This window comes from Schistocerca piceifrons, chromosome 3 (assembly GCF_021461385.2).
Source record: "Schistocerca piceifrons isolate TAMUIC-IGC-003096 chromosome 3, iqSchPice1.1, whole genome shotgun sequence".
Taxonomy (NCBI): domain Eukaryota; kingdom Metazoa; phylum Arthropoda; class Insecta; order Orthoptera; family Acrididae; genus Schistocerca; species Schistocerca piceifrons.
Genome location: NC_060140.1, coordinates 371299726 through 371314806, shown reverse-complemented (window position 1 = coordinate 371314806; position 15081 = coordinate 371299726). Strand labels below are relative to the sequence as shown.

Genomic DNA, 15081 nt, shown 5'->3' with positions numbered 1-15081 from the left:
CATAATGGAGGTACTGTTGCTTGTTGGTGGGTTTGATGTGGACGGACGTGTGAAGCTGACCATTGGACAGGTGGAGGTCAACGTCAAGGAAATTCTGGAGTTCTTCACTGTGAGTCCAGATCATGAAGATGTCATCAATAAATCTGTACCAAACTTTGGGTTGGGAGGCCTGGGTAACCAAGAAGGCTTCCTCTAAGCGACCCATAAATAGGTTGGCGTATGAGGGGGCCATCCTGGTACCCATGGCTGTTCCCTTTAATTGTTGGTATGTCTGGCCTTCAAAAGTGAAGAAGTTGTGAGTCACGATGAAGCTGGCTAAGGTAATGAAGAAAGAGGTTTTAGGTAGGGTGGCAGGTGATTGGCTTGAAAGGAAGTGCTCCATCACAGCGAGGCCCTGGATGTGCGGAATATTTGTGTATAAGGAAGTGACATCAATGGTTATAAGGTTGGTTTCCGGGGGTAACAGATTGGGTAAGGATTCCAGGCGTTCGAGAAAGTGGTTGGTGTCTTTGATGAAGGGTGGGAGACTGCAAGTAATCGGTTGAAGGTGTTAATCTTTGAAGGCAGAGATACGTTCTGTGGGGGCTTGGTAACCAACTACAATGGGGCGTGTAATGTCCCCACAGAAAATACCCTCTACCATGCACCAATTAATCATTTTCAATCAAAACATCCACATTCATTCACTTTGGAAAAGTTATCTGATCTGATTTTCTCGTAATATATGCGGCAACAGCTCGACGACGCCAAAGTATTTTCTAGTGCGTTTATTCTTTGAAGATGCATATATGCATTCTCCATGGTTGTTAGAGTGGTAACTAGGACAGCTTCTGGAGTATCTGTTGAGGGATTGACGTGTTTCTGAGAGATACATTTCCGCTTTTCTTCTCGCTAAAGCAAGCCAATTAACATTTGTGCTGCTAGCGGTTTGTTTGAAGAGAAAGAGACTGTAAAAGGAAAATAATTAAGGCGTGGAATCACCGGAGATCTGGACATGTAATGGAGATGGATTTAATACACGATTTCCTCCATAAATAAGGTTTGTGATTTTTTTGTTCTGGAGTGAATGAATGAATGAGTTTTTTTCTGAATCATTTGATGATCACGCTGGCCCTGTAATTAGTGGGGAAGTTTCAGCTGTGTCGAAGAGAGCCTGCAACCACTGAGTCTGTGTTAAATCGTCCAAAAAGGCTTTGTACACATCTGGAATTCGCAATCTTTCGTAAAAGGAACAAATTGTCCACACAATTGATTCTCCCAACTGACTGCAGTGTTTAATAGTAATAATAAATTTAAAGATCTCTTACAGCAAACCAGCCGCTGATTACCAAGAAGAAGGACTCCACCAAAGATTCTATTTGGCTGATTTCACGTAATGAAAAATTATATTAAAAACTTTACATAGATAAAGGAGAGAAAGAGAGAGAGTGAATGAAAATAGAGATAATACTAATAATCCTCCATTAGTCTAATTTTTCGCCTGTCTTATCACGGATCAGCCAAGAACGGGGAGAGCCTTACTTTACTGTTTAGATTTATGTGCGAAGGTGAAGGGATCTTAAAGTCAACAGATACACGTCTATACAGACAAGACAATACACAGAGATAGAGGCTAGCTGCATTCATCATCTATTCTTAGACAAAGAGACGGCAACTTATTATCCGAACATTTAAAAATGTTAGAGGCGGCCGGGATGATTGGGTTTGTGAATTTTAGGAAGTAGGTAGAAGGTAGGGGTGCGGGGTGTCGGTGGGGTCAGGAGGTTGATGGAATCAGGTGAAAGGTTTTGCAGGGGGCCTAAGGTTCTGAGGATTCCTTGAAGCTCCGCCTGGACATCAGGAATGGGATTACCTTGGCAAACTTTGTACGTAGTGTTGTCTGAAAGCTGACGCAGTCCCTCAGCCACATACTCCCGACGATCAAGTACCACGATCGTGGAACCCTTGTCTGCTGGAAGAATGACAATGGATCGGTCAGCCTTCAGATCACGGATAGCCAGGGCTTCAGCAGTGGTGATGTTGAGAGTAGGATTAAGGTTTTTCAAGAAGGATTGAGAGGCAAGGCTGGAAGTGAGAAATTCCTGGAAGGTTTGGAAAGGGTGATTTTGAGGAAGAGGTGAGTCCTGCTGTGATGGAGGACGGAACTGTTCCAGGCAGGGTTCAATTTGGATAGTGTCTTGGGGAGTTGGATCATTTTTCTTCGTGGCAAAGTGATATTTCCAGCAGAGAGAACGAGTGTAGGACAGTAAATCTTTGACGAGGGCTGTTTGGTTGAATCTGGGAGTAGGGCTGAAGGTGAGGCCTTTGGATAGGACAGAGGTTTCGGATTGGGAGAGAGGTTTGGAGGAAAGGTTAACTACTGCATTAGGGTGTTGTGGTTCCAGATTGTGTTGATTAGAATTTTGAGGTTTTGGGGGTAGTGGAGCTGGAAGTGGGAGATTGAGTAGATGAGAGAGACTGGGTCTGTGTGCAATGAGAGGAGGTTGAGGTTTGCTGGAAAGGTTGTGGAGGGTGAGTGAGTTGCCTTTCCGGAGGTGGGAAACCAGGAGATTGGATAGTTTTTTGAGGTGGAGGGTGGCATGCTGTTCTAATTTGCGGTTGGCCTGTAGCAGGATGCTCTGAACAGCCGGTGTGGATATGGGAGAGGAAAGATTGAGGACTTTTATTAAGGATAGGAGTTGGCGGGTGTTTTCATTGGCTGAGTTGATGTGTAGGTCAAGGATTAGGTGGGTGAGGGCTATGGATTGTTCAGTTTGGAACTGGTATGGGGACTGATGGAAAGAAGGGTTACAGCCAGAGATGGGAACTTTAAGTGTGAGGCCTTTGGGGGTAATGCCAACTATCAGACAAGCCTGAGAAAATAGAATATGGGAGCGTAATCTGGGTGAAGGCATGTTTGCGGAGGGAATGTAAATAAAACTTAATGGGGTCGTTGTGGGGATGTTGTAAGGGTGACGTGGTGTTAGAAGGTGGAAAGTGTAACATGAGGCTAAAATGAAAATAAAAATAAAAATGTATGGGGAGAGATAAAGGTGAACTAGAAAGTAACTGGAGATCTGGTGTGAAAAAAGTCGAAAAAGTGTTGGTTGAAGCTGAGCTATGTTGATCCTGTGGTGAACTTGGATTGGTAAACAACAATGTGCACAAGGGTTAGGTGGTTGTGTTGCCGCCAAAACACGTTAAAGAGTGGAGAAATTTGGGAAAATTTCGAAAAAACTGCATGTAAATGTATTGAAAGGAGTGGTTTTGTGGTAGCAGATTATGAAAATGAGGCTAACAATTGTCTGACGAAGAAATAATGATGTTAAAACCTGTGGGAAGCGGCTAAAAATGATCAGTGATGTGGGAAAAACGGAAATGGAAATAAAGCGAAAGTTGTTAGAACTAGCCGAAATGGTTGTTTAATAGGTGAAAGGAACTGTTTGTGAACTGGGAATGGTGGATTTTATAGCAGCAGTAGTGTTGAAAGCGGAAAAAATGTTTTTGGTTATGGTTTGGAAGTGAGTTACGCATTATTGAGTGTATATATAGGCAGTATAAAATTGTATGGTAGATTACGGTGAAAAGGAGAAGGTGAATACGAAGTGAAACTACTTGCACAAACACAAACAGAAAGAGAAAGTAAGATGACAGAAAAGATTTCGAAATGCAACAGTAACAATAACAAACATAATTGTTGGGTTATAATTAGTGATATGAATATAATAGAGGGAAACATTCCACGTGGGAACCAGTTTAGTGTTAAGGTGAGAGTGTCCTGTGATTTCTGTGTAGCTTCGAGAAATCTCGATTTGTGCTGATTAAGGTTGTATCATCTGCATAGCAGATAACTGACGTGTAGTGGTTCCGCCTCCTTTCATTTCTTTGTTCCAGTCCTTGGTGTTGGCGCACTGGCTGAAATATGGGGTTGTAGTTCGGCCACTGACTACTGTAAATAATGTAGCTGACAAATGCATAGTTGTGTTCACTGTCTTTCACTTTTCACAACCCCCCCAATATACACATTTATATGGCCAGTGCACTATTGCTTAACTTTCCATCAGTCCTATCTGGCAAGGATCCCACACCGTGGGAAACATTGGTGTGTGTGTGTGTGTGTGTGTGTGTGTGTGTGTGTGTGTGTGTGTATAAAGACTTAAGTGGCACACTGTCATGACATTTTGTTGTATTAACCACTGCTGTATTGATATTCTTCATAGAGATATTAGTATATTATATATTACACAGCTTAAATTTGTGAAGTTGTCAAAATTTCTGAATTCCTCGAAATGTCAGCAAACTTTCCTGGTTGCTCAGATGTAGATGATAGTGACTTGGATGCCTGGTTGTGGAATGACTGTGATGATGAAGTGGACAATTAAAGTGGCATTTAAGGGGAGGAAATAATGCCTCATGTGGGGCAACGGCGCAGCTGGAAAATGTTAATGGTACACATAGAATATCAGCCGGAAATAACTCGAGATGAACTGATGTTAGTGAAATGTCTACATGATCATGCAAGTTCGAAATGAAAAACTTAAACTCTATTTACTGAAGTAGTGTGTTAGTGTCTATAAAAAGTTTGTGTATTATGTTGAGTTTTCGCATTTATTAGAATATTTCCAGGTAAAAGAGGTTTTTGTGTACTCCACTGAAAAGTATCTGACAGAGCTGTCGACCCAAATGTTTTGCAGACTAACATGCAAAAGTACTGCTGGTGTAGCTCCAGAAGCATTTGAATGGTGAGCAGAGAACCTGTGTTCAATTGCCAAGAACATTCACACATTTTTCCCCGTTTTGAAGTTGGTAGGGATAGCAGGGTTAATAAAGTAAGTAAATCAATACAAAACAGTAACAAGGTGAGCAAATAAATTTCTTGGCTTAGTAAAGAATTACAAATTTCATCCTGGTCACTTTACAATGTCTCTTTAACTCACTCTGTTATATATTCTCCAGTATTCAGAGAAAACAGACTTGGTTTTTTAAAAATTTCATTTGTTGAGTGTTACTTTTGATGTATACCACGCACACAATAACACTGCCTGAAAAATTGGTGATGGAAAGCTCATGAATTATGCTGTGAATCATTATTGGCTGCACGCAGTTGTGCAATTTCTGCTGAGCCTCCAGAAGCAGATTGCAAGTGATATATCGTTTGAGTATATTTACATCTACATGGATACACTGCAAATCACATTTAAGTGCCTGGAAGAGGGTTCATCAAACTACCTTCACAATTCTCTATTATTCCAATCTCGCATAGCGCGCGGAAAGAATGAACACCTATAGCTTTCCGTACGAGCTCTGATTTCCCTTATTTTATCTTGGTGATCGTTCCTCCCTCTGTAAGTCGGTGCCAACAAAATATTTTCACATTTGGAGGTGAAAGTTGGTGATTGGAATTTCATGAGAAAATTCCGTTGCAACGAAAAACGCCTTACTTTTAATGATGTCCATCCCAAATCCTGTATCATTTCTGCGACACACTCTCCCATATTTCGCGATAATACAAAACGTGCTGCCTTTCTTTGAACTTGTGTCAGTCCTATCCGGCAAGTATCCCACACCGTGCAGCAGTATTCTAAAAGAGGACAGTCAAGTGTAGTGTAGGCAGTCTCCTACAGTTGGCTGTGTCCGAGGCCTTCCCTTTGTGAGAGTAAGAGGGGGTAGAATATTGATGGTATGGCAAGAAATTGGAAAAGTGAGTTTAAAATGCACTTAGCGATTAATATACAACACTCAACTAGTGTCAAATAGGCTGAGCAGACATCCCAATTTTGCTGGGAAGTCGCAGTTTTTGCATAAATGTCCCAGTCTCCTGATAAAATCATTCAGGACACATAATTGTCCTGGTTTTTTATTGAAAAACAAAATGCGTGCAGTAGTATGAGTTTTCCAATTAATTAAATATTTCTGAAAAAAATCTTAAAAGCAGCATGTTACAAAAATATATATTTTTACAATGTACATCACATTTGATTTAAATCGACTTAAACATAATGAAAGAGGAACAGATTTGTTGAAAAGAAAAAAACAGGTATAATCTACCACCGCTCCTAACTTGCCAAACTTCCACTTAATAGCCAAGTATACTCGAAATCACATGTGGTACACAAAGGAGCATCACAACCATTTCTCGTAATGAAACTACAGCCATATGGAAGTCAATTTTGTGGAGAATTTGAGCAATGTGGTGTATGTGTTCACACTGTTCATTGTTTGCCATGTATGCACGCTTGCCCTAACAGTCTGCTGTCAAATGAGAGAGCTGTTGTTGGCAGATTTCACTTACTTAGTGATAGAAAATCGTGTCTACCAATTTTTGGAGCAACAGGCAACAGTTCCTACTTAGAAGTGAAAGTTGATAGAAGGTCAGTTCTGCAGTAGACAGTGAAAGTGAATATTAAACTTGGAAAGTGTGATGCCTGGCAAAAATGCCCAAGAGGAGTGTTCATTTAATGAAATGTTAAAAAAAAAATCCTGTTTCTTAAAGGAAGTGACATAAACAATCACCTCCAAAGGCAGCATCATTGTCATCTACAAGTAGCTAGAGATGAAATCTTTTTTATACAGAAACAGTCCAGGAATGCCATCTCTCACAATCGACTCAAAGTACTGTACTATTACTTTGATTCAGAAGCGGTTCAACAGGCCTAATTATTATTGTTGTGCTAGAACTAAAAGTGAAGCAATTGTCGTTAATTTGTTTGCCCACACTCATACTCCTACAGCAACAGCTAATGAATTACAAAAAGCAAAAACTATTTCTATAATGACTGATGCATCAAATCAAGTTCTATTAGGGGTTCAATATAACATTCCTAGTTTCGACATAAAAGTCAGAATATTAGATATTAGAAATGTTCCAAATGAAATGGCTGACACATCACAATCAATAATGCAATAAAGAAATTTCAAGCAAAATTAAATAAATTATTTGTTGGTTTTAGCTGTGGTGCTTTCTTTTTGCACAGTAGTGTCCAATCAGCAGCAGATGGTCAGCTGATTGATACTGAGGTGATTCTGTTCAAAATTTACAAATATTTTGAAATATACACTTTTGTGCCTTAAAAGAATTCTGTGAGTAAATTGGTGTTGAATACTAAGATCCTGTTAAATAACAGCAAAACAAGTTGGCTGTCTCTTCTTTCTGCCTTTCAGAGAGTCCTGGATATTTATGAAGGACTTAAGTCATATTTTTTGCCCCGTGACAGCTGCCCTCAAATTTTAATTTCTTCTCTAATAGCACTTCTCCAACATAGTTGAGATTTTTAGCAGACCAGTCAGAAGTTTGTCTGCTACCATTAAACAAATTGAGAGTCAAAATATCTCTCTCCCACTGAAACTTATAATTTGACTGACAGTTTTATACAAGTGCTAATTTCCAGAAAGGTCAACAGATTCAAAACTCCAAGTCGGCGCATTTGACGTCCTACCCCCTTAATGAAATGTTGAAAAATGTTGTGGAAGATGGAATTACTATAAAAAAAGACTTCAACATTTTTGATGACTCTCTGAATTACATAAGAAGTGTATTTTATGTCAGTATCGAGATATTCAGAATGATCTTGGATTCGTTGCAACAATCTGCTCACTGGACTGGTGTTCAGGATTATAGTGTTTGCCTGTCCGCTTTCAATGAGAATTCACTAATCAGTGAGTTTGGACATATTAAGAACATAATGGAAAAGCATATCAAAGATAGAGTAATGATGGAAGTGCCTTTAGGAGAGAGATGGACTACAATATTTGGAAAATATAGAGAAAATTATTAACTTTGCATTGTGTCAACCAGATACAAGTGCTGCAGCAGAAAGTATTTTCAGTTTGATTAATATGTATTGGCATGATGAAAAAGGTCATGCTGTTATTACTGTGAAAACTCATTGCAATCTATCCTGTACAGAATTTTATGATTATCTTCTTTCTGACGAGGAACTGCAAGAATCAATTCATTCTTCTCACAAATACAGCAAAAGTAAACCTACTACACATGGTAGAATATGTGTATATACTATTATAATAAAGTATGTATCAGTTTCTTTTTTTATTTCTGAAGAAAATAGTGTCCCAGATTTTTCACTTTGAAATCTGGTCAGCCTAGTATTAAACTGTAACATTACCTTTTTTTCCCTTCTTCTCTTCGCAGACTGAAAATGAACACAATTTAAATCCCTGTGCAGCCATGCAGCTTAAGGTTTTCCCTGTTATTTTTAAACTGCCCAAGACAAATGCTGAGATGGTTTCTCACTCCAGTTCTCTTAATTATTGTGCTGTTGATTAATGATTAAACTCTAAACACGACATTTATTGTATAAAATAATTTCCAACACCTATGAAATTAATGACTGATGTTACACTCCAGAGAGTGGCATCTAAATAACATTTGTAATGGACACTAAAGGAACAATGATGAGCATCTGCACTGGGAGAAAATAAGTCAAAACCTTATTGCAAAGCTGGTGTGAGTAGTGTAAATGGTGTATGTGAACATCCGTTGCAGAGTAATTTCCAGTTCAAAAAGGAATCAGGTGTCAGACAATTCACATCATATCCAGCACAAGTGACTATTGCAGTGCTCATTGAAATGTATGACATGACTAAGATAACACAAACAATAGACTAATGTTAAGGATGTAGGTTTGCTACTCCTTTCCCAAATAAGTTTGATGTACCAGAAATGGTTAAAATGTTTCAAACGACTGACCTTGGTTGATTTAGAAGAGAAGTAAGTTCTTCCACACGCTGTATTACTATCTGCTTCTCGCTACTACTTTTTAACAAACTCACTGCAATGTTTGTCTTTACCTTACTCAGGGACAGAAGAGCTCGAGGAATAAGATCTTCTGATCTACTTGATAACTGCAACAGAAATGAGGTTTTGTTAATTTCATTTACAAATTTGAAAGATGCTTATGGTTTACTGTTTGTGGTAACTAAATTTTTATGCTATTAAAAAAAAAGTGCCACAATAGCAGCATGTTTTTCTTCAATGTAAACAACAGATGTTGGAGTCTCTTTATCCATCATGTACATTCTAAATGATGCAGGAAATATTTAGAACAATAGCAATGTTGCAACTCTGACTGTACATATATTCAAGGCAAGCAGTTACACATCCCTCATTTCAGGGATACCTCAGGATTTAGGTGCCTACTATGTTCGATAGTACTGGAACTTTCAGCATTTTGGGAGAAAAAGAAGGAGGGAGGACTTAGTGCAGTGTTACAGAAGATTTCTCATGATGTTTATGACATACAATGACTGACACACACACACACACACACACACACACACACACACACACACACACACACACACAAATAATGTTTAATTCTGAAACAATCAACAATGTAAATGGTACTAGCTGGTCACTGATGTAAAGTGCATGAGTCAGCCAGTACGACAGTTTAACACAATCTTACGGTCTAGAATAGTTTAGGGAGAAAACTAGTCAAATAAAAATTAATTTCACAAAAGATGGTGTTTTCAAGTTTCCGTGTAAAAATGTCATAAATCTTTGTCATAAATACTTTTTCATCAAGGTTTAAGTTTATATACAACCTTTCATTTCTCATGCAAACAACTGATCTCAGGTCTCATGGCAGGTAATGTGATGCAAAGACCAATGAGGTAATTACTGAACTTTATGGTGGTGACAGATTTGCATCTTAAATAAATGGATTCTACTCTTGCCAACAATTTCACCTGACTGTTGATAATAGTAAACTGATGGACATTCTCCGTCAGTGTAAACTAGTTTTGTGAGCAAAAGGAATGCTAGTATCTCCCCTGGCCACACCAGATCTCAATATCATTGTCTTTGTCATCTACTTTAGAGAGAAGGGTGCTTGATTGTTATCCACCTCCATCATTGTCCCTGTACATAATGTTTTGGCACAGTACTATTATTGAACAAACCAATATGTAAAGCAATTTAAATTCCAATAATTTGAAATGTTTCAGTATTCGTTACTGTTTATTTCCATGTGCCACCTCCACATTAGCACAAGCTTGATGGTCATAGAGAGCATAATATTCATTGCCTTTGCTCATCAATAAAAACTTCTGAAGATAAAACAGTTAGAACAGGACTATATTTGTTGTAGATATAGATTGCCTATGTAAAACCACAATGAACACCATATCTATCAAATTGTGAACTCGGATTATACCATATACCGACTAATGAAAAATTTATTTAATAGTGACAGAAGTGCATGGACATTACCTTCAAATCTTTGATTAGCAGCAACTTTAATGTGGATAAGAAGAAGAAAAACGGCTGAGTATCTGGCTTGTAGGACTGTATAAACATTTCTGAAAGTCAATGGAATGCTAGACCAACTAGAAAACGAAGATTTTCAGCAGTGGATAAATGAATTAACTGAAGGTATGCTGCGACTGATTACAATAACCAGCATGATTTTTCAGTTAGCAGTTTATATTTATTAAAGTACTGTTACCACTGTTGTAATAAAATCTTTTCCTGTAATACAAAATTACTAAAAGGCTGAGGTGGTGGAGGAACTAGATGGCAACAATATAAGTACTGACAAAAGAGCTTGTGTTTTTGTTTTGTTATTGAACAAAGTTGAAGTTTGAAATGAGCAAAAACTTTTTGTTGCAAGTGTATAGGTCCTCAACACAATATGCTCTCAGTGTGAAAATGGTAAAGTCTTTTAACACTGCCTGACATAAAACATGAAGTGAAGGAAGAAAGGGAGGGTATATGCTGTTACTGCAATGAAGCCACACATCAGTATGACATTACAACCCCCTCCCCCCCTCCCAATGGTGTCATAAAGCCGTGGTATCATTTCCTGAGGCACACTGGCCTTCAGCTGTTTTAACTGATCCTGGATTGCCTGAATACTGGCACTGGGATGGGGCTGATGTCCGAGCTGGTCCAACATACTCTATCAGAGACAGATCTGGGGGTCCTGCTGGCCATGGGAATACAACTTGGCAACAGCTCATAGAGACGTGCCATGTGGGGAAGAGCATTGTCCCGTTGCAATGCATGTGAGGTAGCTCATGAGGCTGCAGGATGTCAGTAACTTACCATTGTGCTGTTAGAGTTCCGTCAGTTACTACCAGTCATGACCTGAAGTCATACACAAAGGTTCCCTACACTGTGATGCTTGGACTAATACTGCTGTACCTCTTCAGAACATTGGAAGAATGGGACCTCTCGCTAGGTTGGCCACCATACTTGTTCACATTTGTCATTCAGGGCATGCAGAAGTGCAATTCATTGCTGAAACAATGCAGTGCAGTTAATCAGCAGTCTGTGCTTCCTGATCATGGCACCACTCCACACACAGCCATTTGTGTTGTGGTGTGAACAGCAACCTACACATGGTATTGTTAACTCCCTCATTTGAGTGCTGTTGGCCTCTGACCAACAGTGCAGAATGACAAAGACTGTTGCAAGGGTCCAAGACTTGCTCTTGGAGGGCAGGCACAGATGTGAAGGAGCGTATGATGTGGTTGGTGCACAATATGGTGATCCTTCCTGTGTGGTGGTGAGAACCTTGATGACAAGTATGCCTTCCCTCATGTTCCCATCAATCCAACCTTGGGCCACTGTCACATCTGGATGCCCCACAAATCTGGATGTTGCACAATTAAGACAAGCTGGTCATTGCTTACACTATCTCACGCAAGTACCTCTGTGACCTGAACACTGAGCATTGAACATCTGATGCTGTTCACATCCCTTATATAATCTACTAGGCCTCTTAACAATACTGAACATCAACAATACTAATTCTCTCTAGTGTAGAGCCATGACAGTATGTGCCTCCAATGTGTGACATAGAGCAAGAGTACATTTCGCAAACATTGGTGGAAGTTACTGAATATGAACGATGCTTCCTGGCCTAATAGCACAAGTGAGTGAGTGCTTGCACACAGCTAAGCAGATAGTGCATGCACTCACTTGCACATTGACTGTGAATTTGTGGTGTAGCATGCGCTGCACTTGGCCACGTTTATTCACATAACAAATGGAGATTAAAAATTATTATTCATGAATAACAAATTAAAATATTTATTCTTTCACACCAATAAAAACATTCAATTGTCATGTGTGAATAAAACAGTTACAAATAATAGATAAATCTGATATTCAATGACATTTACTGCTCCAGTTCTTTATCATTTCTTAAACAAAAGCACTTTTTGTTGCTCTGAAATTCTTTCAAAATAACTCTTTTTTCCCAAACATCTCATCAGAAAGTTTATTTGATTTGTTAAGATTTGTCATTGTGATACACTACACAAAATACCATATTTATCCAAGTATAGGATGACCAACACCCCTGCCCCCCCCCCCCCCCCCCCCCACACACACACACCAAAAAACACAGAAGCAGCTCTTTCAGAAGACTTTATTTTTTAGCATATTCTGACTAACCAAAATTACATAAACTTTTATTGAGGTATCTGTCTAAAAATTAACTTTGCACCTATTGTAAATTTATGCCATTTATTGATTCTCTACACTTTTATAATACTAGGAGAAATAAAATAAACAAAAAGCAATTGTTTACATTAATTTCTATCTCCACTGCCTTTTTTGTTTACTTAGCCTGCTGTCTGTGATATCATTATTTTTAATCACCATCATCTTAACAGGACAGATGTGTAACTTATAACTCAACTGTCACAAATGTCTGGCTGTTTCTTCCGAATACGTTGCAATTTATGAGGTTGTGGGAACTGAGAAAACAGCGTTTTTTTTTTTTTTTTTTTTTTTTTTTTTTTTTTTTTTTTTTAACACAACGTACTTCGCTGCTTCTATACTTTGCCTGTGCAGAACCAGCAGCTGACACACCTCGAATTGTTCCCATGATACCTCAAGGTGAGTGTCAACAACACCGCTGGACAAAGCATGTTAAGTACACCACTGCCCACCATCTAGACTTTTAACATCTCCTACAGACATGTCTGCTATTATTGATTATTTATCTACTTTTGAAATAAATTCAATTCCGAGTGCAAATGGATTCAGGTAACTGCCGTTTAAACATGGTAAATGTTCATAAAAAGCCAAAGCTAGCAGTACACGTTCCCATGGTTGGCTGCACAACGACATTTCTGTCTGCTTCCCCTCCCTGCAATCACCATAGTTCTCAACCAAGCTGGGTCATTGTTGCACCCTCCAACTTCCCATAGTGCTGTGCTTGAGCAACGGTGATACATGGCCAGCAATATCTTCTAGGGTGCAGGTCGTATGTACAAAGAGCAAGTAATACATAAATAAAAGATTCACAATCACTTTTCAGTCCAATTACTAAATTTTTGCTCCTCCCATGATCTGGTGACACTGTTAGTACTACCTTCACAAAGAGTATTTCTGCTGTCATTTATTCTTGCAACAACAATTACAGTCAGTTTAATGTGATTTATTTTGTTTGTTAGAAATTTCTTCTGGATTAATTTTCCTTCTCGTTTCAAAGCTGATTAAAAACTGCTCATAATTTTCTCCGGTATTTTAATATGTGTACAGTGATTGGATTTCTCATTTGCAACCCAGATGGTAATCATTAGTTTCTCATAACCAAGTAATGGAAAATCCAGGATGGAATAATGACAATATTATGAAAAAGTTAGACTGCTACTCACCATGTAGATATGATGTTGAGTCACAGATAGGTATAACAAAACGGCTGTCAAACAAGTAAGCTTTTGACCAAAAAGAGCCTTCACCAGCTGCGACATAGTCACGTGTATGAACAGTGATCTAATACTGTCAAATGTTTTTTACTCCAGTCTTTGATCACAATATCAATTCTTTTGACGATGACCGGTTTCAGTCAGTAATGACCATCCTCAGATCTTTGCTACACCATGTCCTAAAGTGATAAGGCCGTATTTATATGTTTTGATGATGCCATTACAGCCTTATCACTTTAGATAGGCCGTAATGGCATTGCCAAAACATATAAATACGGCCTTATCACTTTAGGACATGGTGTAGCAAAGATCTGAGGACAGTCATTACTGACTGAAACAGGTCATCATCAAAAGAATTGATATTGTGATCAAAGACAGGAATAAAAAACATTTAAAAAAGCCTTCTTCTGAATTAGACCATGCGCGCACACCCATGTGCACTCCGCCACTGTGTCTGACTGTCGAGGCCGGCCAGTGACCGTGTGTGTGTGTGGTATTTAATTTGGAAGGAGGCCTTTTTGACTGAAAGCTTACTTGTTTGACAGACTTTTTCTTGCATCTATCTGCGACGCAACATCTCCACTATATGGTGAGTAGCAACACCCTTTTCATAATAGTGTCATAACCAAGTAAAATATTGATTCAGGTTCAGAATCAAGTAATGGTTTTTGAAAGACAATATTTTGGCTTTTGAATGTTACCTTTATTTAAAAAGCAGCGTAAGTGTACGTACTCGGTATTAATTCTTGCTTGAGAACTTTTATTGTAAACCTGTTCAAACACTATAATAGTTAGTAAGTTGACAGAATTTAATGTTATGCCCTCCTGTGTTTCACAAATTTGTTAATTTTTAAGCAGAACATTATATTGTTAGCTGTTTTAGTGGCTAGTTCATAGTTTCTCACGTATCCCTTGCATTAGTGCCACGAGTCAAATGTCACATGATTGTTCGAGCAAGGCTGATACCGTATAGAGCACTTTGGTGTATCAGGATATCTTGAGCCTATTCAGATGCAACTATTGTCTGATATGTCCTATCCTTCGGGATTGTTCTGAATAAATTTGTACGAAACCTCAATAACCAAAGCTTCATCTGTAAATGTAAGATAACTCCCTATATTAATATATTAAACAATGTAAAAATGGGGATCTCAGCAACAATAGTTTAATCTGTGAATATAAGGTGACCCCGTATTTTTTGAATGGTGGCTTCAAGAAAAATACCCATCTTATAATCGGGAAAATATGGTAAGTGACCCTCTTCGTGGCTGACCGAGATCCTCTATTAATTATATCTATTGTATATGCTTCAAACAGAAAACCATGTCCAATAGCTGGAACAAAACAGCGTCACATCTGTTTACAAGAAAGATAGCTGGAGTGATCCAGAAAGCTATTGTCCAGTATCATTGACATTGA

The 15081-nt window shown here is 38.6% G+C and overlaps 1 protein-coding gene across 4 annotated transcripts in view; it reads right to left on the bottom strand.

Annotated features, from left to right (window-relative positions):
* The window catches only part of LOC124788313 (AP-5 complex subunit zeta-1-like), a 158491-nt gene that overhangs the window by 958 nt on the left and 142452 nt on the right, over positions 1-15081 (bottom strand). For all 4 annotated transcript variants that reach the window (XM_047255551.1, XM_047255548.1, XM_047255549.1 and 1 more), the window contains one exon: positions 8687-8841. In XM_047255551.1, the coding sequence (XP_047111507.1) occupies positions 8687-8841 (155 nt within the window). The remainder of the gene's footprint in view (positions 1-8686; positions 8842-15081) is intronic.